Source organism: Dothidotthia symphoricarpi (assembly GCF_010015815.1).
Source record: "Dothidotthia symphoricarpi CBS 119687 unplaced genomic scaffold P153scaffold_26, whole genome shotgun sequence".
Lineage (NCBI taxonomy): Eukaryota > Fungi > Ascomycota > Dothideomycetes > Pleosporales > Dothidotthiaceae > Dothidotthia > Dothidotthia symphoricarpi.
The window spans coordinates 369852-396883 of NW_022985033.1; the positions used below are offsets into that span (position 1 = coordinate 369852).

The 27032-nt window shown below is 42.8% G+C and overlaps 8 protein-coding genes across 8 annotated transcripts; 3 read left to right on the forward strand and 5 right to left on the reverse strand.

The window, feature by feature from the left end:
* Positions 1-812: 812 nt before the first annotated feature.
* On the forward strand, positions 813-1651 carry P153DRAFT_147030 (uncharacterized protein). Its single transcript, XM_033662157.1, has 2 exons — positions 813-1082; positions 1136-1651. Exons 1-2 carry the CDS (start codon positions 950-952, stop codon positions 1456-1458), a joined length of 456 nt encoding a protein of 151 aa, XP_033518211.1. The 5' UTR covers positions 813-949; the 3' UTR covers positions 1459-1651.
* On the forward strand, positions 1652-2346 carry P153DRAFT_147031 (uncharacterized protein). Its single transcript, XM_033662158.1, has one exon. It carries the CDS (start codon positions 1845-1847, stop codon positions 2235-2237), a length of 393 nt encoding a protein of 130 aa, XP_033518212.1. The 5' UTR covers positions 1652-1844; the 3' UTR covers positions 2238-2346.
* A 6666-nt stretch (positions 2347-9012) lies between these two features.
* Positions 9013-9614, reverse strand: P153DRAFT_147059 (uncharacterized protein). The gene has a single exon (XM_033662160.1). The coding sequence runs from the start codon at positions 9491-9493 to the stop codon at positions 9140-9142; it is 354 nt and encodes a 117-aa protein (XP_033518213.1). The 5' UTR covers positions 9494-9614; the 3' UTR covers positions 9013-9139.
* A 1258-nt stretch (positions 9615-10872) lies between these two features.
* Positions 10873-11238, reverse strand: P153DRAFT_391249 (uncharacterized protein; the record flags this gene model as incomplete). Its single annotated transcript, XM_033671033.1, has 2 exons — positions 10873-11163; positions 11212-11238. 2 exons carry the CDS (start codon positions 11236-11238, stop codon positions 10873-10875), a joined length of 318 nt encoding a protein of 105 aa, XP_033518214.1.
* A 911-nt stretch (positions 11239-12149) lies between these two features.
* P153DRAFT_147090 (uncharacterized protein) lies at positions 12150-12902 on the reverse strand. The gene is made up of 2 exons (XM_033662161.1): positions 12588-12902; positions 12150-12496 (listed from the first exon to the last, which is right to left on the reverse strand). Exons 1-2 carry the CDS (start codon positions 12818-12820, stop codon positions 12337-12339), a joined length of 393 nt encoding a protein of 130 aa, XP_033518215.1. The 5' UTR covers positions 12821-12902; the 3' UTR covers positions 12150-12336.
* Positions 12903-12985: 83 nt separating this feature from the next.
* P153DRAFT_391251 (uncharacterized protein) lies at positions 12986-14248 on the reverse strand (the record flags this gene model as incomplete). Its single annotated transcript, XM_033671034.1, has 3 exons — positions 12986-13098; positions 13151-13447; positions 14122-14248. The coding sequence occupies 3 exons, from the start codon at positions 14246-14248 to the stop codon at positions 12986-12988; spliced, it is 537 nt and encodes a 178-aa protein (XP_033518216.1).
* A 784-nt stretch (positions 14249-15032) lies between these two features.
* On the reverse strand, positions 15033-16319 carry P153DRAFT_371476 (uncharacterized protein). Its single transcript, XM_033669271.1, has 2 exons — positions 15605-16319; positions 15033-15078 (listed from the first exon to the last, which is right to left on the reverse strand). The coding sequence occupies exons 1-2, from the start codon at positions 15846-15848 to the stop codon at positions 15074-15076; spliced, it is 249 nt and encodes an 82-aa protein (XP_033518217.1). The 5' UTR covers positions 15849-16319; the 3' UTR covers positions 15033-15073.
* A 2097-nt stretch (positions 16320-18416) lies between these two features.
* Positions 18417-19268, forward strand: P153DRAFT_303528 (uncharacterized protein; the record flags this gene model as incomplete). The annotated part of the gene is made up of 1 exon (XM_033664521.1): positions 18417-19268. A coding segment is annotated over one exon (852 nt), but the record flags the coding sequence as incomplete, so codon positions are not given.
* Between the last annotated feature and the right edge of the window lie 7764 nt (positions 19269-27032).

The following is a 27032-nucleotide window of genomic DNA, read 5'->3' on the forward strand; positions in this document are numbered from 1 at the left end:
ATGCCATGACACCATCACCACTTCACATGTATCTCCCGCAGACAGCGGCCAAGACACACTCTACAGGCTCACGACTGTTACCCAAGTCTGGCTTGCACTGCGATTTTCCAGCCCAATCTTTTTACGCTGGTTAAGGGCCAGCCCGTTACGGTGGTCAGCTAGCTCACACGTTTCTACATGCGCTCCCCTCCCTGGTGTCAATGTTTATCATAAATTTTCAAGAAGTGCAATTAAGTTAAGATGTGTGAACAAAAGCAATAAAACGCTTTATTACAATTGTAAGAAGTCATAAAGTAGATCAAGTTGCTAACAGAAACAGACTTGGAGACGTGGAGCGCCGTTCGTATACCACAATGTGCTTAGTGAGCTGGTGCCGGAGAAGAGTTCGTAGGATATTGTTTGGTCACATCCCAAAGGTTCTGGCTCGAGCTCAGCATCGATATCGGCAAAGATCTCTGGCTCCTCGGGCGACGGCTCATTGTCAATCAAATCCGTCAGAAGCGCTGTATGCGAGTCCATCTGGCCTTCATATTGCGGGGGCGTGGTTCATCAACCGCTCTGCTCCAGCATGGATAATGGACAAACTTCCTTGGAGCTGCCATGAATAATCTAGAGCGTTCTTGTGGTGATCCTGACGTGAACAGAAACATAGCAGATGGTCTTCAGTGACGCGCATTTGCTGCGCTTTGATCCTTTCCCCAGCGAAGTTCAAGCTAAGACGAAAAGAGTTGTGGAGATGCCAAGATATGCTTGGACCAGCTCTACGGAATCAGCAACCCCAGGAGTCGCAAGGCTCTCAACCACTTCTATGTCCCGCTCATGAAATATTCTGCGCATATCTGAGTCGAATCCAGCATCACGCGCGTCATGCGCAGCCGATACCACGCCATGACCAACCTAATACACGCTGCTGACGGAGAAGGGAGAGATTGAGGGGCGGCACGAACGCATGCTGCGCGAAGGCACATGCTGCTGCGAGGAAGGCACAAAGACAACAGATCAGCTATGCAATTGCAACTTCTTCAAAGTTGCGCCTGTGGTTGCTAGACGTCTGAGACGTAGGAGCAGCCTCGACATGATGTGTAAGCCGGGTCGTCCTACCTGCTACTCTGTACTGACGCCAACGCTTTGCCAGATGCGTTCGGATCACACGTGACAACTTCAGGCGCCGGCCTCGAGTCATTGCTATGGCACCTGCCGCCCCACGTAAACGAAGCGCGCGCGCTGATATCCTGCTCTCAGCTTCCCCTGCAAGACCATAGCGTACGCGTGCAAGTCACCCAATGCTACCATGGAAGAAGAGGATACCCACGAGTCTTACATGTACATGTCGCGTGTACTGCGTCGCTTGCCTTGGATGGTATGACCATGGGCCGCGACTCGGCTTGGTATATGGATGCGAAGATCTCACACACTGCAATCACGCCATTGCGTTTAGTGAGGTCGCATAGACTGTAGCTTCATGTGCGAGGAGCGTTGCCACCTCAAGGGGTCCATGATAGTCGAGCAAGCTGAGAACTCGACGCGCGGGTAAGACACACGATAACCACTAAGTCATCTCGACCTTCATCAACAAAACTCTCCAGGCCATACCATGACGTCATAATCCGCCGCGATCGCGGCCCAGTCACCGCGTACCCCTTTGAAGGAACCGATATCTATGCTCCAGATTGTCAAGCGGATCCTTGCTTCCGAGGACCCCACCAGAGTGCCTTTCTCACGATTCACGCAATCCCTTTATATACTCTTGACGCCAAAAAACGACTACTCTCATTGCTAGTCACTGTGCTCACGCTCTGCTGCTATACGTCGACAATCGCGACGGCTGCACTCGAATCTCGTAGATGAGAAGAGCTCGTTCACCAGCCCCCCCTTGGCCCAAAAACCTTTACTTATGCCTCACTCGATTAATCGTTGCAATGCAGACAACCATTGGTTATCTTGCTATCTTGCTACACGTACCGGAAACTCCGCCGAACACGAGCCTTCCTAGCCAGGAAATACACAGTCATGTCGCCTCCAAAACCGCACCCATCTCATCACGGATCGTCAGTCTATCATCACCGAGCATTTGCGTCGAGGCATGTTGGTCCTATCCGGCACCTAGAAGCAGATGCCGGGGGTCTTCGGCAATCACGAATAACGTCGTGTGGGAAATGTCAACTCGTGCTGGGCGCAGGAAGGGGTCTACTTTGTGTGATTTATACATCACGCATCCCGCAGCGAGGTTTCAGTAGTCAATGCGCACCTTGACTTCCAAACAAGATCATCTACTGCGTGCCTTTCCCCACAGAAGATACCACTGACAAAGAGCCGATTTCGAACCCAACCCTGCACGCCACAGTTTCGCCTTCAGAGAACCACTGCCAAACATCCAATTGGCAACATTCCCATGCACCGCGCATCTTCGGTCAGTCCTGCACAGATCAACAATCCGCTAACACAAATCAAACAGCTACAAAATACAACTTATTCGACGTTTTGCACGTGCACCATGCCGACAAATCATAACAACCTTCACCCTGCCCGTCATTTCGAGGGACTTCAACGATCTCATGAGGATATATTCACGAACACGCCGAGAGTAATCAAAGGGCTTCTTTGTGTAATTGTTGACAGTCCTCTGAGTGGTAGTGAATAGGAAGGCGAATAGACGGTTGAGAGTATAGACATCCAAGGCAGTACTGGTAGAACTGCATGGGAAATGAGGGAGCGTGCCAAAGATGCTTGAGGGCCGGTAGTACATACAAAGTCCGGAATATTTAGTAGATCAAACGCACAGAACACACAGATCCCTGCATTGGACTCACACCAGTTTATGCCTTATCTTCGCCACTGCGTTTTTGAATATGCTTCTCCGGACGTTTCAACATCAAGTCACATCAATCTTCTCCCCTTCACTTTATTCACCGCGATGTCGCTATAAGTTTCTTTAGTCTTTCGCGCTATCCCACAATCCCGATTTTCCATGGCATGCGTTCCTATACCCTTCATGCCCCATCTACAACCTTCCGCACCGGTGGATCGGTCGTTCGTTAAGTCCTCGCCTTTCTCTAGACTGAGAATTCTCTACATGATTCGCGAGCCACGCATGTATCCTGCCGCGAGTTGAAACCTCTCGAAGATCCATGGAATTTTGACACTGTCATCACTGAGGGCCGTATATAAGTAGGGTTCTGTCCGACTGTTGGCCTCATCTGTATTATCCTTATCCTCGCAGGTTTTGTCCAGAAACATCGACGGAACGACATGCTTTTGGCTGAAGAAGATATCTCGAATCGTAGGTTCTGGTTACGGCTAGGATCTTTGGCCAAAGGGGGTGCATCGCAGTGTGAAGTTGTAAGACTGTTTGGGGAACGAGAAGTTCAACCGAACAGGGGGTGAGAAGAGAGGAGGCAACGTAGAAAGGACCTTGATGCAGTATGTAATTCAGATATATCTGCATACATTTCCGCAGAAATTATCCACCAAAACTACAGGAGTAGATGCGCACAAAATTTCTGCCATTCTTGTGATTCAAGCTCTTCTTGCATCTGTTCAAGGACCAGGAAAAAGACCTCAAATGCGAACAGTAGTGGCCTGTTACAAACTGGTCAGAATCCAGAAAGCACCTTACGTAAACCTTCCTACGAAATTATCAGTGGCACATTACGTGCGGACTTCATGATATTCAAGGATTCAGTCATGTCACAACGCAGAACGGGATGTCACGGAGTGTGCGAGTCTTGCTTGAAATTCGCTAAGAATAGAGACGGACTCCACATATAGACAGTAGATGGTTTGGGGTAGTGGCCGAGATCGAAGACCAAACACGAAGATACTTTCTCACAGTAATTTGCAGCTTTCCAACACTCTCTTGCCTGTCCAAAGTATTGTCTGCATCCCCGAACGCATGCTTGAAATCTGTTTCTCTCAAGCCATGTCCGCATCGGCAGATTTCTCGCCCCAACTCCAGTTCGTCTCAGGGAAGATCCAGCAGGGAAGTCAGTTGGAACGATTCATCCGGGCACGCCACAATTGAGCCACCAGTCTGGCTGAGCGGCGCAGCGGCGGGGGGGGAGTGGGCCGATACCGCCTGAGTCGCGAGGATCGTCGGACAAATTTGCGAGAGTGGGAGATGGGGTTTTGGATGAACATGCTAGATGAGGCTTAGCTATCGCAGGTGGAAGAGAAAGAGCGGCTCTTACTTGACGATGGTTGGACTGCACGAAATGATGCGGCGAGCGTAAAGGGGAAGGTGGGAGTGTGCGAGTATAGCCTAATTCAATGATATAGAGAATTGATTGACTTTAACGACTGTCACCTACAACCTTGACGTGCTAGAAGTACAAGCAACATGGTTACCATCAGGAGTCCTTATTACTTGCTTCCTGTACTACGTAACTGCAGAGGTGGAGAGATGGAATACCCGGACAGCTACAGGTGTGGCAATGCGCGCAAACGTGCCTACCCGTTTCTGGTCCTGGCAGGATCGAAGGTATAAACATATTTATCTAGTGAGTGTAACTTGAGAATCCGAGAGACCGGAAAGTACTAGTAGTCTCATTCATGACGCAGCAAATTTTGTAACTATCTTCTGTGATGTTCGGCGAAGGAGTTTGACAAAATGCAGTAGGCGGTTCACAAGATACTGATTGCTAGGTCAGCTCAGCGGGGAAGATACTCACTGAAGCCAAAAGGAACCGATCGCAATGTACTCTGAAGAAAGATGGCAGGGATTATCCTTGCTGCGTATCCGTTTTCGGATGTGGCTGCGCGATGGTCCCTCAACGCATGCACTTACCCAACCGATGCAACCACGATCCTCAAAGATAAGACATGTATGTTACTAGCGTAATCGTGGACTTCTTCATCGCTCTACAGCTTGCTATCGGCTACAAGTATAGTTGGGCAGGTTGTCAACAGAGTCGTACTAGAAAAACACATCGCGATAGAGATAAATTCAATCGCGCCCCACTCTCCCAAGCGCAGTGGGATGATGGGACCGGGTTTCTGGGATCTTGCAGGGTCTTGGTGCTCGGCTGCGCAACTTGTCTCCACACCCCTTGCATATGTACTCCACATTACCGCTTGCATATGTGCTGCATGATAAATCACATCAGAGCGGATTAATATGCGTCCACATGCATCTCAATAAGCTTGCCACCCGCGGGGAACCGGATGAACATCCCGCGAATATTTGTAGCGGTCTATTATCTCTGATCTTGCATGTGCACGTGATTCACTGCATTCTGTGTTTATAATATGACGTCTGGTAAAGATACGACAGTGCCAAATCATACTGCAACCTAAGGAATTATACGTGTCTGTCCAAGACGCTTACAACCTACGGAGGGTGTATTTCTAAGGTGGATCTTGGATGGGGTAGCTAGACGCGGCATCTCTTATTCGTTGCATACATTGACGTAAGCAGGTGAGTTTGATAGCAGAGAATCTTGGCTATGGCTGCTCTGGGACCCACCTTGGAAATACACCCCCTATCAAAGTCCTATCGCATCCATAGCGCATGGGTAGATGTTTCAGGATTGAAACACGAAGTCTAGACCGAGCCTTTAGTGCCACAAAAGGAAGTCAGCATTTTTGTGAGAACATGTGCAGGGGTGGGCCAAAGATGCGTTGTTGTGAACTAACATTACCACGTGATATTTGCGTCAGCATCAGACCGAACCGGCGAGCACGCACTTCTGGCAGACGTGAGGTAGCGTCAAGAGAGGAGACTGCTGCTTCGAACGAGCTCGTTTGCAAAAGTATAGTTCCCAACACTCTGCTTTTCCCAACTTCGCCCTGTCGAAATCTATATCTTGGGAATCTGCTCTATCACCAATCGAAACTTCGACCTCAGTTACTTACATAACCAAATCGCCGTGTTCTATCCAGTAGCTGTATGTCAGATTAACTTCTGTGTAAACCTTTCAAGACTTCCTCAATTCGCTCACTTCTGCTGACTGCTGTGTCCCAGTTTTCCATTTACGCAACATGCAAGCTTACTCAATAAGCACAAATGTTCGTCTCCAGCAGACTTTTCATAAGCACCGAAACCATCCTTGAGTGCTGCTATACCTTTTCCTCGCGGGACAACGATTACATCTTCTTTCCAACATAGACTCTAGTGCTGCACAGTGTAGCCTGCTCCCTTCAACACTTGTGTTGGGAACCGCGATCAAATATCCCAGTATTTTCATAACTAGAACGACAGCAAATGATAATGGATTATCTAGCAAACGATCTTTGGAAAGGAGATACCTTCTTGGCCCCGTCTTCAATGCCAGCGTTGGAAAGGGCAGCACCCGAAGAGAATGATGGAAGAGAGGAGCTCGGAGTTGCTCAGTCTTGCGCGATAATCGCGTCTTGTGAAGGTGTCTGTAAGGTTCTCTGGGCTTCAAGGGACTGACGTTGAGGTTTTGACCAAGGAGCCGTGTCAGCGGGGAAAACGAATCTTAGAAATCGTAGTATGGGGACTAACTCTAATGGGTTTCCGTTTCGACCTGTACTAGCTGTTTAGCCTGGTTCAGTGATGGAGGTGATAATGAAGTCAAGAATCTTGGACGTGTACTGCGAGCCTCTGTAAGTCAAGGACGTCGCAGTAGCTCAAGCATTTGGGGAATGACCAAGTTGCTACATCTCTGTGTCAAATCGTGTAATCAGTGTATCGTCGTGCAGATCCAGCTGGAGATTCCATGTTCTCCCAGCTCATCGTCCAAAGTCATTGTTGAGACGCCTTGTTGAGATTTGATATCGGCCTGTTTTTACAGCCGTTGCAACTGAGTGGGCGGTGATCACAGAAAGGTTATGATTCTTACAGAACGCAAGTCCACTTCGTTATCGTTAAGAATACCAGGACTAGTGCAACAAAGCTCAGTCCTTCACCGTATCTGCGGTAGCTCCCTGCTCTACATTGGTTATAATCTTCGCTATCTGCATAGTATGCATGTTGTGTCAAAACAAGTCCTCCCGGTCTTTAAATCTTTCGGTCCATGTTTTTGTTCTGAAAGGCGACAATCCGCAGAAGCCTGTGAGATGTTTTATCATATGCTAACAGATATAGGTGGTTTACGAAACACCTGCTCTTCACATGACCTGTATTGGGCCAATCCGTTGAGTCAGGCTGAGTTCCGCTCAATTCGGCTGGAGTCATATACAAAGCAGGTGTTCCAAAAACTTCGTGGTCTACCGATGGCAACTTTTTAACTTGGAACCAAGGGTAATAAGTAAGAGTCCTGCGTGCCTCCCCCCCCAATTTCCATTACTTGATCCACCGCTATATAATGTACTTGCGAATGTGCGCGTCATTGAATAGGAAAATTATAACTTGGTTTGAGACTGTAATGCTCGCAAAAGTTTAAATGCACAGGAAACAATAGACGAGGTTGTGAATTTAAACACAGTATACGGTATAGCAAGATCCGGTGCTATGCCACATTGTTAGAGAAACATATATCACAAAGCCCCTCATCATTGAGAACCACACAAGACGCTCGAAAGCAAGCTTCTGCGTCCACTACATTGAGTACTTTTGTTTCATGTCGTAACGTAGGGTAGGGTCGACGATATGCGGGTGCCGGGCGAGGAGGTCGCAGAAGTTTGGCGTTGAGGTTCGTTTATTCTTCAAAGCTGAGTGTCGCCGCGATGAGCTTGCTTGAACATAGCAGCCGGATATTTGTTTTCTGTAGCCAAATTACAACATCGAGGGACGATGAGGCAATATTGAGACCCTTTAGTAATGGCAGCGAAGAAGCGACGGTCGTGGCGCAACTCGAGGCGCCATTTCATGGTACCTTGCCAGCGGCGCAGAAGTCTTCTGAGGACTTATCCAGAACATCCATCGCCTCGCGAACGTCCTACGCATACATTTACACGACGGTCTCATACGAATTGAAGATGCGGGTCAGGAAGATGCTGAGCTTAGCAAGATCAGAGGAACTCGATTAATCATCTCCATGCCTATATTCTCCGCAAAGAAAGCCTTCGAAGATGACGGTGACGATGAGCAACTACACAGCGCAGGTTCAACTGGATTGATTAAGCCTTGAGAAGTCACTGATACCGCTCAACAAATATGAGAAATGAGCTATAGTCGGACATGAGGAAAGGTGCTCTTGACAACGATTATTTTGTTGCCGCGTGGAGGCGCTGTTTGAGCTTGGAGACATCATTTTGACATTCGACCCAGAACGGCCAAGAGGATGTCATGCAGCGTCGCACGTGGAGGCGGAGACTGCGAGATGAGTCTTATATTGACTGGATTTGGCAATGAACGTACGAGCGAACATGGGAATATCAGGTGGCTTATCAAGGAGAGCAGACGCCGATACAGGATTTAGCGTTAACGGCAAGTGGAACAGAGTTGTCCAGGTGTTTTGGGATCCGACAGTTCGATTAAAATGGACGTGTTACGAGTCGTTAGTCGTTACGGGGTAGAGTGCAAACTCACCTAATAGAAGCTTTTATATCACATATAACCTATCGAATAAGTAGAGCGGGGATAGCAATGTCGTTTGCGGTGCTGATACATGAGCCCAAGCCCTCTGAGTAGTATGTCTTGGGTGAGCAGCTACGTGGAGTTCACGGTGATGCTGGACCGTCGTTGCTGGTGTTGGAACGATCTCTTACGCTTTTCATCCACTTTCAATCTAAGCACAAGTCTGCTGCCGGCATATTCAAGCATCTTTGGAAACATAGTGGTTGTAAACAAAGTTGCTTACAGATTTGTGTTGTATTTGTGTTCCGTAAGGCGACTAATTCATATTGATGGGTGTGTGCTTTGTTTGCGCCAATGCTCCGGCGTAAAAGTTGAGGCAAAGGGCGTACTGCGACCTGCAAAGAAGGTACTACGCATTCAAGTCATGAACTCGAGAGACCTTTGCCAATTTCAAAGGTGGTCGTGAAGCTCTTAATAGTTCTCGCGTTCACGTCTGCACTGAGAAGAGTGTTCTCAAAAAGTAGCATAACGATCTGTACACTTCCCACACTACACTTGAGGCCGAGAAGAACGATTTTCATAAACTTCTAAGTGCACAGCCCTTACTTCCTTTCATCTTCACACCTCTTATCAACACCCAAACCAAGCTTCACGCCGAGAAAAGGCGATCTCATGTCAATGAGTTGAGTTCGGTCGAGCCCCCAGCCGATTGGTGCGGCGTTAGTCAGCTCGCCGCACCCAATCGAGCCGCAGCATCTCGGCCTCTCGGCAGTTCCCCATAGCTTCTGTCGGCAGCGCGCAGTCTAGCAGCCACGCCCTCCGTTCTTCAGGCTGACGCGCATGATAGATCGTTCCTTCATTGACGTTTGGTCTCAATTCGCAGCTTCGCGCGGATGATTCCCGATCTGGTAGCTTGACAAGTCGAACGATCCAACGCGCTTGAAAGCCGCTCTCATCGCAGCCGCAATCATGATCAGAAACCACCCTCAGCACCCAAGCCGTTCTCCACCATGACGGTTCGCCCATGACGGCGCATTGCCGCAACCGCCTGCTCAAACCTTCAGCAAGCTGCATCTGCCACACCAAAGCGCGTCGACGGCTACAACCAGCACAGCAGCATCAACCGCTCTCCTGCACACCTGTCTGTTACCGACATCAATATCGCGATGGGCAGTGTCGCCAGCATAAGCGCCAACGCGTCCTTCCCCGCCTCGAGGAAGATCGAGGACGGCAATGAGGCCATGAATCGATACGCGCCGTCGCATGCCACGCGTTCGGCGAAGAAGTTGGCGACACGGAGCTGACGCAGAACCCAGTCACGGTGCTGCTTGACAGCAGGTAAGATGCTCAGCTGCTGCCCCTTCGCAAGATACTGACACACATGCAGGTCCGACCAACGGCCATAATGGCGCCTGCGACCGCGCGTTGAACTGACCCACCTCGTATACTCCAATGACGGCTATCCCAATAACGGCTATCTCAATGATGCACATCCAACAACGGCTACAGCTCCCTGGTGACGGCGCATGTCTGGATGACGATCTAAACTCCAACTCGCCTGCGTACCCGCCCCGCCGAATACTCCGCCGTCTCGCATCCACACCCCCACCGCGCCAAAAGCCGCTGATAATCCTGCGCCTGGGCTTCCGTAAAATGGCCGCAGGCTTGGGGGAAACAGAAAGGCAATGTGTAAACTGGGACTCCGCAGCACTCACGCCAAACATGCTCTCAATGCGGATTGGAGACAATTGGGAGGAGCTGGATTGCTGCGCGAAACGGCAGTGCAGCCGTACGAAAGGGAACGGGTAACCATCTGTGTATTGGGACAGCCCACCCTTCCCATTCAGCACGAGGTTAAGCGGGGAACGACGAAAGTATTTCTCGTTGAGGGGTAGCAAGGCACAACGCTCAAGAGACCAAATAGACTATGACACCGAAACCTGCGTGCATACCTTTCGTGATGAGCGTCTCCTGTAAAGATATGCTATCCCCGTTAGTTTGCTCGTCTTGGCTGCGTTTGCTTCTTTTGCTTCTTTTGCTTGCTCTACTTGGCCAGCTTGATTCTTCGGCAGCATCATGGATACATGTGGTGAACCTACGAGAGTTCTGGGCTCTGCAGCAACATGTCCCGTTCGCAGGTCCCGTCTTGCGGCGTCTCTCCTCCCCCAGTCTTTGAAGGAAGCCAGATCCTCTGATTAGCAATGGATTGAGAGTCACAGGAACCTGTAGAAACAAATCAACCCCGCGATTCCTGTCCTCATTCTCATCCTCGACGTGATCGTGCTAGTGCGCACAACTCTCAGCCAATGATGAGGTATAGGCATGGAGCGCGATCTTCTTTGGAACCATGGTTTTTCTTCACGGATGTCTCCGCCATTGCACATAGCAGTCTCTGGTATGAAAGATGCGAAACAGCTGGAGAACATCGTTTGGTATATCAAAGATCCAAACCTTCAGACAGTGCGACGCAACTTACGGAGCTGCGGTTCCCCGGCAAGGCAGCCAATCACAACCAGCGCACGCGAGGCAGGCAGGGGAGGACACACGTCGAGGATAGGAAGAATGTACTCGGCCTCCTCCGGCTTCGTCGGAAAGTCTCGAGAACTTGGGCGGGCCGGACATTTCAAATCCCGAGCTTGCGAGCGGTAGGGATCGAGTGGGGGTTGCCGAGTAAATGGCGACGTGTAGGGCTGGTTGTTGCAGAAGTACAATGGGGTCGTTCGGCGAATTTGGCAACAGGCCACCTGACATGAGCTTCAGCATCGTTGGTGAACATCTGTCGATCTGCCCACATCTTGAATCGCAATCCATGGCGTCATCTTGCTTTCGCACCCGCACTTTGTTTACACTGACAACGAAAGTGACAAGAGGATGAGTTCCAGCTTCCTAACAGAGTTTCCAAGCCGAGGCAGCGAAACGAATCTGATGGGCCGTCGATTGGACGCGGGGAGTATCGCGTTGGAGCTATGCTGACGACTGCGCCGCATGACCTTGAGTCAGAGCGATTGTCTTGGGTTGATGAGTTGCTTGACCGAGGAACCCGGCGAGCAATGCCCCGGATAAATGTTGGTAGGGCGAGACCTGCGTCTGAATTGCTCGCGGAGAATGATGGCTTATCCGTGCTGGATTGGCTGGTGCCAAACTCGGGTTGCGTCGTGGCTGCATGAAACGTGAGGTCTGTCTGGTGCCTAACGCTGTGACAAGGTTTCCATCGCGTGTGTCCCACAGATGGCGGAGCTCAGTGTGCTTGTGAGGTATCCCACCGTCCGCGGGGGATTATGCACAGGTTCATCCAGACCAATGACCTGTGTTCCTCCATGTCGCCTTCAGCCCGTTATGCCCTGGCAGATATCATCGTGTTTTCGAAAAGCCGTGACCCCGTCATGCGCGGATCGATGTTGGAGATGGGTATTAGAACAGAAGAATATTGGAAGTACGCCTTTCAAAGGCGCTGATAGTGCGATAGAAGGACTGGAATGCGCGGGGATGCGCAAGATGACTGACGGCGATGGGTTGTTATCGTGCGAGATTCCGTCATGGTAAGGCAGCGATGGTGATAGATGTCGCTCCACTCGTGCAAAGCGGGGTGCTCGGAAGCAGCAGCGATGACACGGTCTACCGCGAGCAATTACTGTCAAGATGCGGCAGGTGAAGCTAAAAGTTGAGTCGCTGCAGGAGCCGTGACTAACACATGCGCAAATTTTGGGTCCGCGAGATGCTAACTCAAAGTTGGCAAGAGCCGCTGTCCTGGAGGATCAGCTGTCCAGAACGCAGGTTGCTAGGCACGTATACACATCTTGATGCGTCGGCTCGTCCCAGAAAGCTGGGCGGAGACATCGATCGATAGGATCTCTTTGGCAGGTGACCAACTAGTCACTCTGGCAATGTTGTTGCTCGACGCTCAACGCTCAATGTCGTTACGTTGGAACTGCATATCGCAACGCGAACGAGGGTTGTTGAAGACGCGGTTGGATTTTGCGAGGTGCAATGCTGCCAAAGCGGGGACAATTGGCATCAAAGCCGACGTGGATTGTGCGACAGCGGTGGTGATGGAAGAGTTCGTGAGACTGCGGAGGCCTTAAGAAATGCGATGGTCAGTATTTGGTTCGCGGCGATCGGTTCGCGGCGATAAGGGCAAGCAGTCGCGATTGTGTGTGTAAGAACTCACCATTTTTCCAAAGACGCCAGGACATGCAAAGTGCTACAAGCGATCAAAGCCCCAGGAAGGATCGGTCGCGGCAGCATACATGAGGCAGCTGCCGCTGTATCGTGATGAGCCAGCAGTACTGCGGCAGCATGTATAATCGTCAGAGCCCCTCCAGCAAACGGGACCAAGACCGACGACAGTCTCCCTCGGCCGTGGCCGCCATGATGTGTATCATGGGCGTCCTGGCCTGCCATGACTCCGACATGTATGTCCTCCGAGTGGAGCGCGATGGCTATGCCCTGGTCCGCTTACGCCATGCCCCGGTCCGCTTGTGCCATCTAAGCGATGCAGATGTATGCTGGTTGTATGATTGTAGCTCGTATGTGGACGACGTGTAAGGGATGCCAGCGGCTCGGTGATCAGGGCTTGGGGCGATTTCTGGACGGTAATTCTGAGCAGAAGGCGTCGGGGTCGGCGGCGGCTCTGGTGGTGTTACCGGCTAAGAAGGTGATTTCGGCCGTCGTGTTGACGTCTGTGGATGCGTCAGCGAGCATAGCATAAAGGCATGAGTGGAGATTTCTCACCGGTAACGTTGCAGCTGACATTGTCCGCGACAATGGCTGAGATGGCAGCAGCGCCGACAGGGATGAGACCTAGCAAGACGCCAGCGACGATGATGAAGAACGGCTCTAATGTTGAAGCTCTTGCCAACGGAGGCAAGTGACGTATAATCGACGACTGTTCAAGGCAACTGGCTTTCGAGAAGCTCCACTCGAGACGCGGCTTCGGCAACGTGAAGCGATCATCCGAGCCGTCGCGTAGAAAGTCCGGAAGTATTGTTCGGTTGACGATGATTCGTTTCAAGCATGGCAGCAATGGTGCTTAACGATATGTGCTCAACGATCAGCAGGCGAATCCTGTGTGGAAAGACCTGGGGAGGATGCAACCAGCAAGCTTAGAAGAGCTTGGCGAAATGAGTCCTGCTTTCACGAGCTCGCGTCAAGATGTCTAAAGCGCGTAAGTTGCCGTCGATGGTGAACAGAGGTCATTCTACCTATTGAGAGTGCCTCTGGAGTCTGAATAGCCAGCGCGGAGAAGCTGTGCGCTCTTGTGGGATGGGGCTTTGCGCGTCGTGGAATGGGCTGCCGAAGATCTTGGCAGCGTTGCCTTGTTTGAGTCGTATCAGCTGAGGCTGGTTCCGGCTTGTGGTGTGCTGTCTAATGCTGTAATGTTACCAAGTAGCATGATGTGATTGGCCGAGGCAATCCACGCTGTGACGCAAGTAAAAAACCTGAAACTTAGTCATGCTCATCGAACTACGGACTGTGCCTCACAGGTAAAGCTTACTCGGCCTCTTCTAGTTTACTTCGATCAGGTTCATCAACTTGGATGCACGGTCAAAGCCTTGAATTTCGAGCTCCGGTCGGCCGGGAGTGTTGAAGTGTGTCCATGAGTCGATGAGTCATTCTGACTCATTCAATAACAAGGGGTCGACTAAACCCAAGAATGCTCACGATTCAAGCTCCCATACAGGGTGCGCGCGATACGAGCTTACAGTTGAGCAGTAATTCGATCTCACACACGGCGCTCAATGTACCCCCATCTTGAGTGTAGGCACGGATCGCGAATCCGCCGTGTATGAGCCCGGGCTGCAACATCACCAGCACATACAGATCAAACATTTGGTCTCCTCACGTCATCCCTCGTGAAGAAGTACCTATCCTGGCAAAACGCCGCCATAGGACCAAGAGCGGGGCTTGTCGCAACCCGCAACGCAATTGCACTTGCATTTAGCGATGGCCTACACCTACACATTGAAATGTAACCCGTACAACTCCTGTTACATCTTGACCATGATGAAAACTGTAAGTTACCAAATACTTGTTGTGTAATTGAAGATCTACAATCTAACGCCTTCCCAGCTCTACCATTAACCGCCTTCCCAACTCTACACGCACGACCTCGCCAGCACCCATCAAGGCCGTACCACTCTAGCGTACCACTCACTCTAGTTCTCTTGCTCGAGCTCCTCGCCCTCCAGTAGCCCTTGCAACAACATTACCCTCATCTTGTGCATCTCTGCATCCATCTCTCTTCCCTCCGCATCCACCACCTCTCCCTCCACAAAGTTCTTGATCTTCTCCACGATGTCGTCATATTCTCCTTTCAAGAGCTCAAACAAGTCCACAGTCATGACCTCCTTCAGTTGCGATGCCAAAGGAATCTTGTCGACGTACAACGCCACACGAGCCTTCTCCAGGGCGGCCATTGAGTTGCGCACCAAACGGACGAGGCATTCGACGATGATGGCAGCCATTTGTACTAGAAACTTGTAAGCAAAACTCGCCAACAAGAGGCAGAAGACATGAAACAAACCTTGAGCGACCCACTTCTTCAGTTTTTCCATGCTTTCGTCTAGTTTCTCCGCTACCTTCAACGACTTGGCTGATTCGTCTGGCTGTATAGACCTCTCCTCGCATAACCTCCGATACTCGTCTGTTATTTTGTCAAGGTTAGTCGCACTGTCGTGCAGTTGTTTTACACCGACTTCAAGCTGCTTCTTGTATGACTTGGCCCGAGCGACCAAGGCCTCAAGCTCCCGCTCCATGGTAAGGCAGTGCTCTTTCAGATCAGTGTTCTGCCGTTCGAGGGAGGTGATCGCTAGCTCTCGCGCCGCAATCGTGTCCTCGTAGAAGGTCTTGACTTGGCCTAGTGCATCCACCATGTTTTTCTGCTCAAGCCTGGGATGCTGAGCGTCGGGGGAGCCAGCCTTGCCAGAGAGTTCGGCGATTGCTTTGCCTATACACATGTCAGCATATCCAACAGCGCGACGCATTGAGAAGTTAACAAACCTTGAGTCATCTCGCCCGCCATCTCCATTATTTTGTCAAGGATCTTCTTATACTTCTCCGTCACCTCGTCAACTCGCTTCTCACACTGCACCATCATCTCGTCAACCCGCTTCTCACATGTATCCTTCATTTCCGTCTGCTTTATCTGTAATCTGGAAACTAACTCCTGAGACTGCTTATCCCTAGCCTCTTCCCTCTTCTCATACCTTGCCGCAACCTCGTTCAGTTTCGTTTCGATCTCCTCGACCTGGCGAGTGAGCACGGCATCTTTCGCCTTGATGTCTGCCTCGAAGACGGCGATCTGGTTGTCTTTCGCCTTAACCTGTGCCTCCAAGGCGGCGATCAGCCTGTTTTGCGCCTTCTCTGTCGCATCGCAGACGGCAATCACTTTGTCTTTCCCAGTTATCACGGTTTCGAATGAGGCTTCCATTTGAGAAAGTAAGGCGAAGAACCTGGTATGCTCGCCGTTTGCAGTGCGTGCTTCCTGAAGAAGGCTAAGGTACGTAGCGGAGGCAACTGGGTTCTCCGCGGCGGGGGGCGTGCTGGCTGGTTAACTGGAAGATGCAGAAGAGCGGATGGGATAGCGTACCTGTCTGGGTTTTGGTTTTGGTCTGCCATGATCACGGTGTGGAATGGTGATTTGAAAGATTCTGATGTGAGGGAGCAGTTGAAGACGATGAGCAGGAAAAGAAGGGCGACACACTTCTATAAAATACTTAACGCCGCCTTGGGGATACTTGCACGGAGATAGCACCTTGTCTTGCATTCATGTTTTGGTGACGGCATTGCTCGGTCTGGCGTGACACAGTCTTGGATCTGGACAAAGGAAAAGGGAGACACAGCAGGGTACTGGCATAAGGTATCCACACAAGATAGCAAACACTATCAAAAGATACGAGCAGCATAGGGACAATGCAGATAAAATCAAACAGTTTTGCAGTTCTTTCTTTGATGTATCCCTGAGACGATGCACCTACCCGTCAGTAGTTTTCGTGGATCTCCACTCCCGACCAACCCGAGACATGCCAGCGTAGTACCGCATTTCCCGATCGCCTTCACGGTTCTTCCTCGCCTCTAGGCACAACGAGACTCTGCGCAGGCTTCTTCAATAAACAGCCCATTCGCTTATCTCTGTCCCAAATATGGGTCTGTTTGATTGTTCCGTCCGATCAACTTCTCGTATCATTCCCAGGTGTTTTGGCGACGTGAATTGCCCAGAGATTTGACTGCTTTACTGAGCCCTGCACATTGACCTATATGTCCTCACCCTAGCGCGCCGACACGCTAGGTATCGGTCTCACATCATTCGTTAGAACTACCGCTTCGCCGTTTCAGCGTTGATTTTTTCTATTTCGCCTACCCCTGGTTCCTTCCATGCGCTAATCCCTGTGCCATGCTTGAACAACACCAAGTAAGTCGACATTTACAGTTTTGTCAGTCGGATCATCGCGTTGTACAGCAGCTTCTTCCAAGATTTCAGATTATGCCTATCTCGATCGAAGCACCTTCCGCTATGACGCAAGGTAGTTAGATAACAACCAGGAATGAGTCAATTGGTTAAAAGCGTTTTTCTTACTCAAAGGGCGTTGCATCCAAATGTGGGTAGAGATCGACTTTTGTTTCGAGCAGATACGCAAAGAATATTGTGTCAGCGCACTAGCATCAATCTTAATCCTCAGGATAGCATTGAACGACGGCGGAGTAGCAGACATAGTCTTCGCTTGGAATCGGTGAACATGCTACTTCCTGGTGTGAGTACCCACTTCGTCCTTCCGGTCTAGCGGTAGAAATGCGCGACGACCCGGCGTACCCACTTTGTCATGCACCTATGCATTCTAGGCGCTAAATTTCTCGCGTAGATCGCTTACTAGAGTATCTTATGGCGTCTACGATATCGTTCATACAGGTCTTATCGCCAATACAGAACGTCTCAAAATCCTGGTAGTCAACACACTCGCAATCCTCAAAGCAGTAGTGTCTACATTTAGACTTTCTGCATTCAAGAAGAGCGCTATCATTGATCAAGAATTAGTTGCCACGAGTGTAACACTAATCCTCAGCGCATGCAAAGCGCGGCTTGCTGAGATGTGACAAGTCGTTTTTCAGGGCGTGCTTTGCCAGCTGGGATCATAGATTAATCAATGAAGACGGGTAGTCACTGGGGTGTGGTGGGGTGGAGTGGGGTGGAGTCCAGAAAGTTGGTACCGAAGCAAGGTGACGCGCGCCGAATGGAACACAGGTCAACGACTGACCTATGAGATTGATGATATCTTGTGTTCAAATCAAGCCGTTGCACTGCTGCAATCACATGCAGAGCGGATAGTCTTAATCAGGGATTGAATCGGAAGTCTGTTGAGCGGTGAGATCGAGCGATGTGTTTATTCACGACGCGGTCAACATTCTAGTCTGCACTTCGGAATTGCGCTTGGTGGGTGTCGACCATATGCCCACTGTGCATTTCCGAACCTTCGGATGGCAGCAATTGTAAGGGTGTGATATGTGCATGCGATTTCAGACTATAGGCGGCGAGAATCCTCATCTGTGAAACCTACGCTATTTGCAGTCCTCCTGTTGCAGATTCGTAGTGCACGAAGGTTCTCCCTACTCTCTAGTAATTGGCGAGTTAGCTTTGTAGACTGTGTTTTATGAACCGGTACACTGAACCCGCGGATCTCGGCCAATAGAATTGCGTAGCGCAAGATCTCAAGAACTTCAAAATTAGAACTTGGCATGCCTGAAGATTCAAGGAGGGCACAGGCACTGACTTGCCGACGTAATTTAATTGGTTGATAGTCAGCCCGCAATCCGCGGGGCTATGACTGTGGCGTAATTGTCAAATACGGATAGTTCGCACCGTGAGTCGTAGATTGAATACTGCCCCGCGTAGAACCCATACCCGCCAAGGAACTACTAGTCTAAGCTTCTAACGCGACAGCCCGTTGTAAACTCTACACCACTTTTGGACATTCTCAACTTAGCATATGCCAACTAGTCAACCATGGTTAATCTTCGGTTGCCTTTACAAGATCCCTTATACCCCAAGCAAGATCACTTCGCTATTCAGTTCTGCCATCCAGGTTACCACAAAAAGAACGTTCTCTTCTCACTCTGGGCAACCGACCAAACCGCCTCTGGCACATCAAGCCTTTACGCGCGATTTGCCCTTGACGCATGCGCCATAGTCGCAGCCAACCGCCATGATGGTTGGCTCTCCACGGACCAAAATATCAACGATGCGCGCATAAACAAAGTTGAGGCCGGTAGCATGTTACGCGATCGCAAGTATTACTACCACCTCAACCCTTTGCCTGAAGATGAAGAAGGAGAGCCATACAAAGTCGTTCCCAACTTTGAAGAATGGGAGTTTCCACACGATGCGATGCCTCCTCATTGGCAGGCAATGGCAGTAAACCGAACTGCCCCCAACTCGGCTCGCTCCCGCTCGAATCTCTCTGATGCGCTGAGATCTCAAGACAAGGCTTGTCGCCTGAGTCGCTGTCGAGAGAAATTGAACGCATCACATCTTGTTCCTCAGACCGAATTGGCATGGTTCGAACGCAACGGCATGGCTACCTACAACAATAATCAATCCATTGTGAACATGGACGACGTTGCGAATGCCATCCTTTTACGTGTTGACTTACATTTGGCCTTTGATGGGCCGAAGTTCACGTTTGTGCCAAAAGGCGAGGGTAACGACGCGCAACTCGTCTGTCATCTTGTCGACACCTCGGAGGAGCTCGTACATCTCTACCATAACCGAGCGCTTCCTCCATCATCTGTTAGTATTGAGATGTTATATGCTCGCCTTGCTTGGACGATATTTCATTTCCTTGGGGCTTTTCTCCAAGGCCAAGACGATCGTCGGCTGGCAACGACTGTCGAAACAACCAAGGCCAACAGCCGTGGCTTTGTTCCAGCTTCGGAGTGCAAGGGGTTCTTCAAATCCAACAAGGGACGGCCCAAGAAACGCAACAAGGGCGCACCGTCCACTTCTGTTGATGAAGCCGATGCAGACATTGCTACCAACACTGCAACCGCAGCCAATACGCCTATCACGCGATGTCGTAGGCGTAAATTTGCAAGCACGACAGATCATGAGATAGTTCGCAATCCGCACCGGCGTCGGGACACTGAGCCGTCTCTCATACATGAAACGCACTCTTCCATGTCAGCAGAATCGAACTCCCCGCCATCTCCGCAGAGGCACATTGAGTACCTACGACTTACATGGTTGGAGGCGGAGCGCCAGCGTTCCGACCAGGCGGGCGTTTCCAAGCAGGAGTCTGAGTTTGTCAACGAAGTGTGGAGCGGAAAACCGATCTCAGGCGACGAGGTCAACCAGTTCTACTTGGGTTGCGGCGTAGAAGTTCAGGACTCTTTCGAGGAAGAGTAAAGCGGATGAGGCATTTTTAGTTTATACGCAATCGGGTTTCGCGCGGGCTTTTTCCCATTGCGTGTTAGAGCAAACGACGTAGAAGGAATTGTGTATGATATTCGGCCATGTGTACACTTGCTACGGCGCTGCATGGTAAACAGTTAGTCTTTGTACAAGACCGCTTCCCCAGTGAATCATAGAGAATCTTTCCTAGAAGTTCTGAATCAGTTGGCTTATCTCTCCTTCTTATCCATAGTTACAATTCATGTTTCTCGCCCATAGTTCCTACCCAAACCAGAGACCAAGCGGTAACCGATGCGGCATATTTGCGCAGTAAGGCAAGATACGCCGTTTGTTTATTTTATACTCTAGGCTCCTTGAAGATGTTGGAGCGTTTTAGTCCAGTGCAGAGAAAAACCAATTAGACTACAAATTAATGCCCTGTGCTAAATACAACCTATTGTCTAACAGCACTTTTAAAGTTACACTTCCTAATAGGGCTAATGCCGTTCGATCTAATACACTTAGTTAAATACTAGAAGAGATTAGGACTCTAGCTTCTTCCCTTACCGTCTATTTCCTCTCTTATTCTAGCCTAGATACTAGTCTAATTCTACGCCCTCTAAATCGCCCTACGTACGAAATCTAGCGTAAGTTATATAGTACTTCTTCTACTATCTTATTAAGCCTACACTAAGGTACCGCGTTAGTGTAAAATACACTAGGTTAGGTAAAATTACACTGTATATAAGAGTAGATTTATACTTTTATACTATATCTAGCTAAATTTACCTAATATTCTAACTAATTTATACTAATACTAAAAGATTTATATACTTTATTACTTTTAAATTACTAATATATAAGAATTCTTTAAAAAGAGAAGAAAGTAAAATAAGAAAAAATAAACTTTTATTTATAACTATTATAAAAAACTACTTTTTCTTTTTAAGCTTTAACTAAATTATATATCCTAGTATAGTATATTATAACTTAAACACTATATTAAGGCTATATTACTATAAGTAAACTATTTATATACTACTTAAAATATAACTTTATACTAATTAATAATAAAGAAGCTTTAACTTAACTTAAATATACTAAGCTAGAAAATAATACTATTAAAGCTTTACTTAGTAGTAAAAAAAATAATAATAAAGTTCTTACTATAGTTAAATAAGTACTAAGTAGCAGTATTATAGCTTAAGTTACTTACTATACTAATATAATATAATAAGAATATTATAAGACTATATAACTATACTTAGCGCTAGTCTAAAGACTTATAATAATATAATATTAAATATTTACAGCTAAGACGCTGTTTAGACTATATAGAATACTTAAAGTAAAGATATTATAGTAGTATATATTAAATAAAAGAAAGTAAGTTTTAACTAAAATAGCCTAAAGTTACTATTAGAAGTATACTATAGTTCTAAGAGTACTAGGTATTAGTAGTATAGCTATATTTAAGCTTACTTTATTTAAAGCTATAAAATAACTTACTTTATTATTATTATAAATAAATTTATAGTTAGAGAAAACTTATTACTAGTTATTTATATAGTTATTTTATAAACTATAATTAGTATTATTTATACTAAAAGTAAAAAGTTAAATTAAAGTTAGCTTATAAAGTAAAGTAGGTAAAATATATAGTTAATAGTATTATATAAGAAAGAGTTATTAAGGCTTTTATAACTATTATTATAGATAAAGAAGTAATTAGAACTAGTATAAGTCTAAAAGTAATTAGTAACTAATTAATTACTATTTAGACTAAATTTAGAAACTATAAATAATAAAAAGTTAATTAAAAATAACTATTTTTAAGTTAAAGAAATTAAAGAGTTATAGTTAATAAATAAGTCTATATAAGCTAAAGTAAGGAAAAGTATATAAAAGTAAAGTTATATATATATAAGCTAAGCTGTAGTAATATTTAGTTATAGTAAAAATACCTAGAACTTTAGATATATTAGCTACTTAAACTTACTTATTTAAATAATATTTATTAAAGTTATAAAAGAAAATCCTTATTAGATAGTAATTAGTAAGTAGTATTTACTTAGGCTATTATATAAGTTATACTTATTATTATAGCTTCTACTTTAATATAAAAAATACTATTAAATCTAACTATTTAGAGATACCTAGAGGTTTATTATAGTAAATAATATACTTAGAAATAATTTAATAAATAATACTTTATACTAAATAAAATTTACTTTATTAGCCTTCTACTATAGTTATAGATACTAAGTACTATAATAGTAATATCTTATATAATTATTAAAAGAGGCAAGGACTCTATATACTAACTATAGTAAAAGTTAGTATAGTTATAAGGAATTTTCTTATATAAAGTATCTAATAAACTACTATCTTAACTTTATAATAATAGTTACTAAGTTTAAGCTTAATAAGAAGTTTAAGAATAAGTAAGCTATAAAGTAGTTAAACTACTTAAAAAATACTATATCTAAGAAAAAATAATTATATTTATAGCTTTATTATAGATAATATAAATTACTTACTATTAATAGAAAAGTATATAGTAAAAATTTAAATATCTATACTACTTAACTTATTACTATTATAAGCTTCTTTATTATAAAACTTTATAAATAATAGTATATTTAAGTAAAGTATCTTATCTTAAGTAATATAATATATTTATAATATCTTAGGTTTAAGTAGTATTAATATACATTAGCTACTAATACTATATTATATTACTATAAATAGAAATAAGTATACTAGACTTAAGGCTATTACTATTACTATAGTAAATATAGTAATAGTACTACTTATACTTATAGCTATATATATTATTTTAGGTTTATAGCGTATTTATACTTCTAGTGTAAGCAGATAGATATAACACAGTAAGAATCTAATATAGTAACTTAATATAGAAGCTATTACCTAGTCCTTTTTACATAGTAAATATTAGTTAAAGTATATAGTAATAGTAACAGAGAGCTAATTAGACGTCTCTTTAATAACTAGCTACTTAATATACTAGTACAGACGTATATTTAAGAGCCTAGGTAGCTATTAGTTAAAGTTTAGTTTAGTTATAAACCCTAGATTATATTATAAACTATAGCTAGGTTATAAAATCTCTTTAATTAACTAGTAATTCTAAATATATAACTAGGGTAGCTTTAGAGAGGGTATAGGTAATAATAGTTTATATAAATAAGCTAGTATATAAATATCCTACATGCCTTAAGAGTTAAGATCTAAATACTTTATCTATCTATTTATCTATCTTATCTATCTTATCTTATCTTTTTTTATAACTAAGATTATGCTTAACTAATAATATAATCCTATTAGTATAGCCTAGGAGTTTCTATACTACATCTTGTAGTAAACTAATAATTAAAGAATTAAGGTAAGTAATTGCTAGTACTAGTATAGTACTCTAGATATCTCTAGTAAGATCTCTAAAGACCTAGTTAGGTAGTAAAAGAAAATAGAGGGAATTACTTAGCGTAATAGTAATATATTCTACTTAAGTAATCTAGATATTAAGTAGCATCTTATACTTAATAAGAGGCTTAGAGTAAAGCTCTATAAGGTTAGAGTTTAGCTCTTTCTTATATAAGTTTATAAGGCTAATAGAGCTTTCTTTAATACCTAGCTCTTCTAACTTAACAGCCTTACTACTAAGCAGCGTAATAATACTCTTTTAACTAAGAATAAGAGGTATTTTAAGTAAGCTTTTATAGACCCTAGGTATACTACCTAGAAAAGAAGACTTATAGAAGTAATTTAGGAGGTATAAAACCTTACTACAGGACTATAGAATTAATATAGAATAAGAATAAAGCTAGCTAATAGGTAGCAGTAAGAGTAATAGTAACAGTAATAGTAATAGAAAGTAAATAGTTATAACTAGGTTAAACTTTAGCTACTATAGTTAGTATAAATATATAATAAGAACTAATAAGTAATTAAAACACGTACGTAACTAAAATATAATAGTAATATAACACATTAATCTCTATCCTCTAGAGATAGCTATATATATACCTAGTACTATAGTTATAAGCTTATTACTATAATAACTTAAAACTAATAAGTCTATACTACCTAGTTTACCTATAGTAGTTACTATAATTACTATAGTAGTAGCTATAGTTCTAGAGCTAGCACTATATTCTACTATATATAGTATAGATTTATGTATAGTATTATATAAAGATATATAATATACCTTTTTCTAAGAAGCTACTTTAAACTTTTAAATTAAAGTTTTATAGTATTCTAGCTACCTTCTTACATAGTAATATATAGAAAATATCTTTAGTATATATACTAATAATTCTTTTAAAGTCTATAGTACTTAGCTAATAATCTAGTAGCTAAAAAATAGATATAATTAATATAACTAATATTAGACTTATTACTATAATTTACTATACCCTTCTTAATAATAGTAGGCTAAAGTCTTATAACTTTATATAAGATAAGATCTACTCTTTTACTACTTATATAATAGTTAATAAATATATTGTTAATTTTAAACTAGATATCTTATACTATAATATATTAAGTCTTAATATATATAATACAGTAATCTTTAGTTCTATTATAATAATAATAACTTTAAGCTAACGATATTTTAATAGGTTAAAGCTAGCCTTTTTTATAGCTTAAAGTATATAGTCTTTTACTATATTAGACTAGATTACTAGTATAGTTACTACTAGAGTACTAAATTAAGATTCTAAAAGTACTTTTTTATACTGTTTATTAAGACTTTTAATTAAATAAGTATTTACTTATATTAAGAAATCTATATATTAGTATAGAAGTAATAAATAAAGTTCTTTAAAGTACTTCTTTATACTTTAAGTTAAGGTTTTTAATTAAGAGAGCTTTTAGCTAAACTAGAAAGTTTATAATAATATTAATTATTTACTTATATATACTTTAAGTAAATCTAGAGAAAATTATAAATATATATACTATTTATTAGCTATTAAGCTGAAGCTCTATCTTATAAAATACTATAGTAAGCTTCTAAAAACCTAGTTTCTTTATTATATATATTTAAATTTTCTGTACTAGTCTTATATATATTACTATTATCTTAGTTATTTTTATTACTTCTAGTATTCTTTTCTAAATTACCTACCTTAGTTAGTATAAAGTAATTACTTTAGGACAATATAGCTTTTAATAATATTATATATCTTTTACTACTATATTTAATATTAAATAGCTTAGAGATTTCTTTTATATTATTACTACTAGAGTCTTTATATATATTAAATTATTTATAAGTCTAGCTATATATATTATACGTATTCTATAAGGTCTATTATAACTTTATATCTAGTTATTATAAACCTTTTAAGACTATTACTTAAAATATTTCTAAGATTACTATATATAATATTGTTATTAAGAAATCTATTAGTAAAAAGTAAAATATTCTTAATACTAATATACTTTATAACGTTCTAACCTTTAGCTATATATCTTATAAAAGAATAATTCTTATATTAAAGATCTATTAAGCTTTAAATATAATACTAATATACTTACTAGTATTTACTAATACGTAGTTAGGTACTCTATATAGTAGTAAAAATCCTAGTTAGGTATTAACTTTATTTATAAAGTAATTATCTTTAAGTGCCTATAGTAATCTAGTATTTTTACTAGGCTAGCTTTTCTAGGCTAGATATTAATAATTTTATAACACCTATAATCTTATACTAGAAAGGTACGTAAGTAAAGATTTAATATTATTTAGCTTATCTATACTAGACTAAGTAGTTAATTAAGTAGCCTTATAAGAAACTTTCTACTTTTCTAAGAAATAACTAGTAATAGTATTTAACTACTACCTCTTTAATTAGAATAGGTTCTTTTTTATTAGCTACCTGTTTAGATTATATAAGCTATAACTACTAGAATATATACCTTTATTAGAGTATAAAGTTATACTATATAAAAGTACTATATCTTTAAACTTATTATAAGGTTTAGCCCTATACTAATTCTTATATACTAAAAAGGTTAGAAATAGTATTATATACCTAGAAGTAAAGCTCAATATTAGAAAGTATACTTTCTTAGTTTACTTAAATATAAGTAGTACTATTTATTAACTTAAGTTTAGTAAGTTACTTTTATTTCTAACTATAGCTATTCTATCCTATATAAATACCTTAATATATTCTTTATACCTTCTTTAGAAAACTTTAGAAGAATATTAAATATAAGGTTACCTCTTATAAAGACTAATATAATATATTAATTTACTAGCTTAAGATGCTTTTAGTTAATAATTAATTTAAAGACCTAAAACCTTTTTATATAAGTTAAGTAACTTATATATAATTTAGTCTTCTATTTCTTTTACTAATCTTTTATATTAGTATAATAAATCTTATCTAGGTTTTAGTAAACTTACTTCTTTCTACTTAAGTAGTAGCTTTCTTATAATTTATTTATTTTAATTAGAATACCTATTTAATTAGCTACCTACTATTAAAATACTTAAATATAAACAGCTAGGGCTATAATATAGTATTTTATATTATTATAAACTAGTTTACTATATAGTTAAAGAATTTATAAGTATCTTCTATATACTATTATAAGTTATATACTAAATAAACCTACTACTTCTAATACTTCTTTTCTTAAGCTATAATAAATTTAAAATAGTTTTACTCTAAAATAATAAGTTTTATATATATAGTTATATAAGCTACTAGAAGTTTAAAGTTACTTAATTTAAGTTAAGTCTACTTTCTATTTAGTTTTAAGATTCTATATTACTTATTTTTCTTACTATATATTAGAAATATAATTTTATTTAGTAAAAGTCTAGAAATTATAGTTTTAAATTAATTATAGTCTATATTAGAATATTCTAATATTATTATAGTATTTATATATTAAGCTAATTAAGAATATTAGAATTATTATATAGATACTTATATTATAAATACTTAATACTTTTTAATATAAAGGCTTTCTATCTAGTCTAAGTATATAAGAAACTTTATAGGTGTATATTACTATAAGTTTTAAAATCTACTTAATTTTACGTCTTAATTAATTTTATATATTAGTATATTAGTATTAGATAAGCGTAAAGACTAAATATTATATTTACTTCTAATAAGTGTAATTATATTAAATAATTAGTAGTAGATTTATAAAGTTAATATTATCTTCTGTTTATATAGTATAAGG

Coding starts and splice junctions, on each gene's coding strand:
- P153DRAFT_371476 (XM_033669271.1), bottom strand. CDS start 15,848: ATGGAAGCCTCATTCGAAACCGTGATAACTGGGAAAGACAAAGTGATT.
- P153DRAFT_147031 (XM_033662158.1), top strand. CDS start 1,845: ATGAGAAGAGCTCGTTCACCAGCCCCCCCTTGGCCCAAAAACCTTTAC.
- P153DRAFT_147090 (XM_033662161.1), bottom strand. CDS start 12,820: ATGGCAGGCCAGGACGCCCATGATACACATCATGGCGGCCACGGCCGA. Junction 12,497..12,587: donor CTGGCGTCTTTGGAAAAATG/GTGAGTTCTTAC, acceptor GCATTTCTTAAG/GCCTCCGCAGTCTCACGAAC.
- P153DRAFT_147030 (XM_033662157.1), top strand. CDS start 950: ATGCTGCGCGAAGGCACATGCTGCTGCGAGGAAGGCACAAAGACAACA. Junction 1,083..1,135: donor GAGCAGCCTCGACATGATGT/GTAAGCCGGGTC, acceptor ACGCTTTGCCAG/ATGCGTTCGGATCACACGTG.
- P153DRAFT_147059 (XM_033662160.1), bottom strand. CDS start 9,493: ATGCAGCTTGCTGAAGGTTTGAGCAGGCGGTTGCGGCAATGCGCCGTC.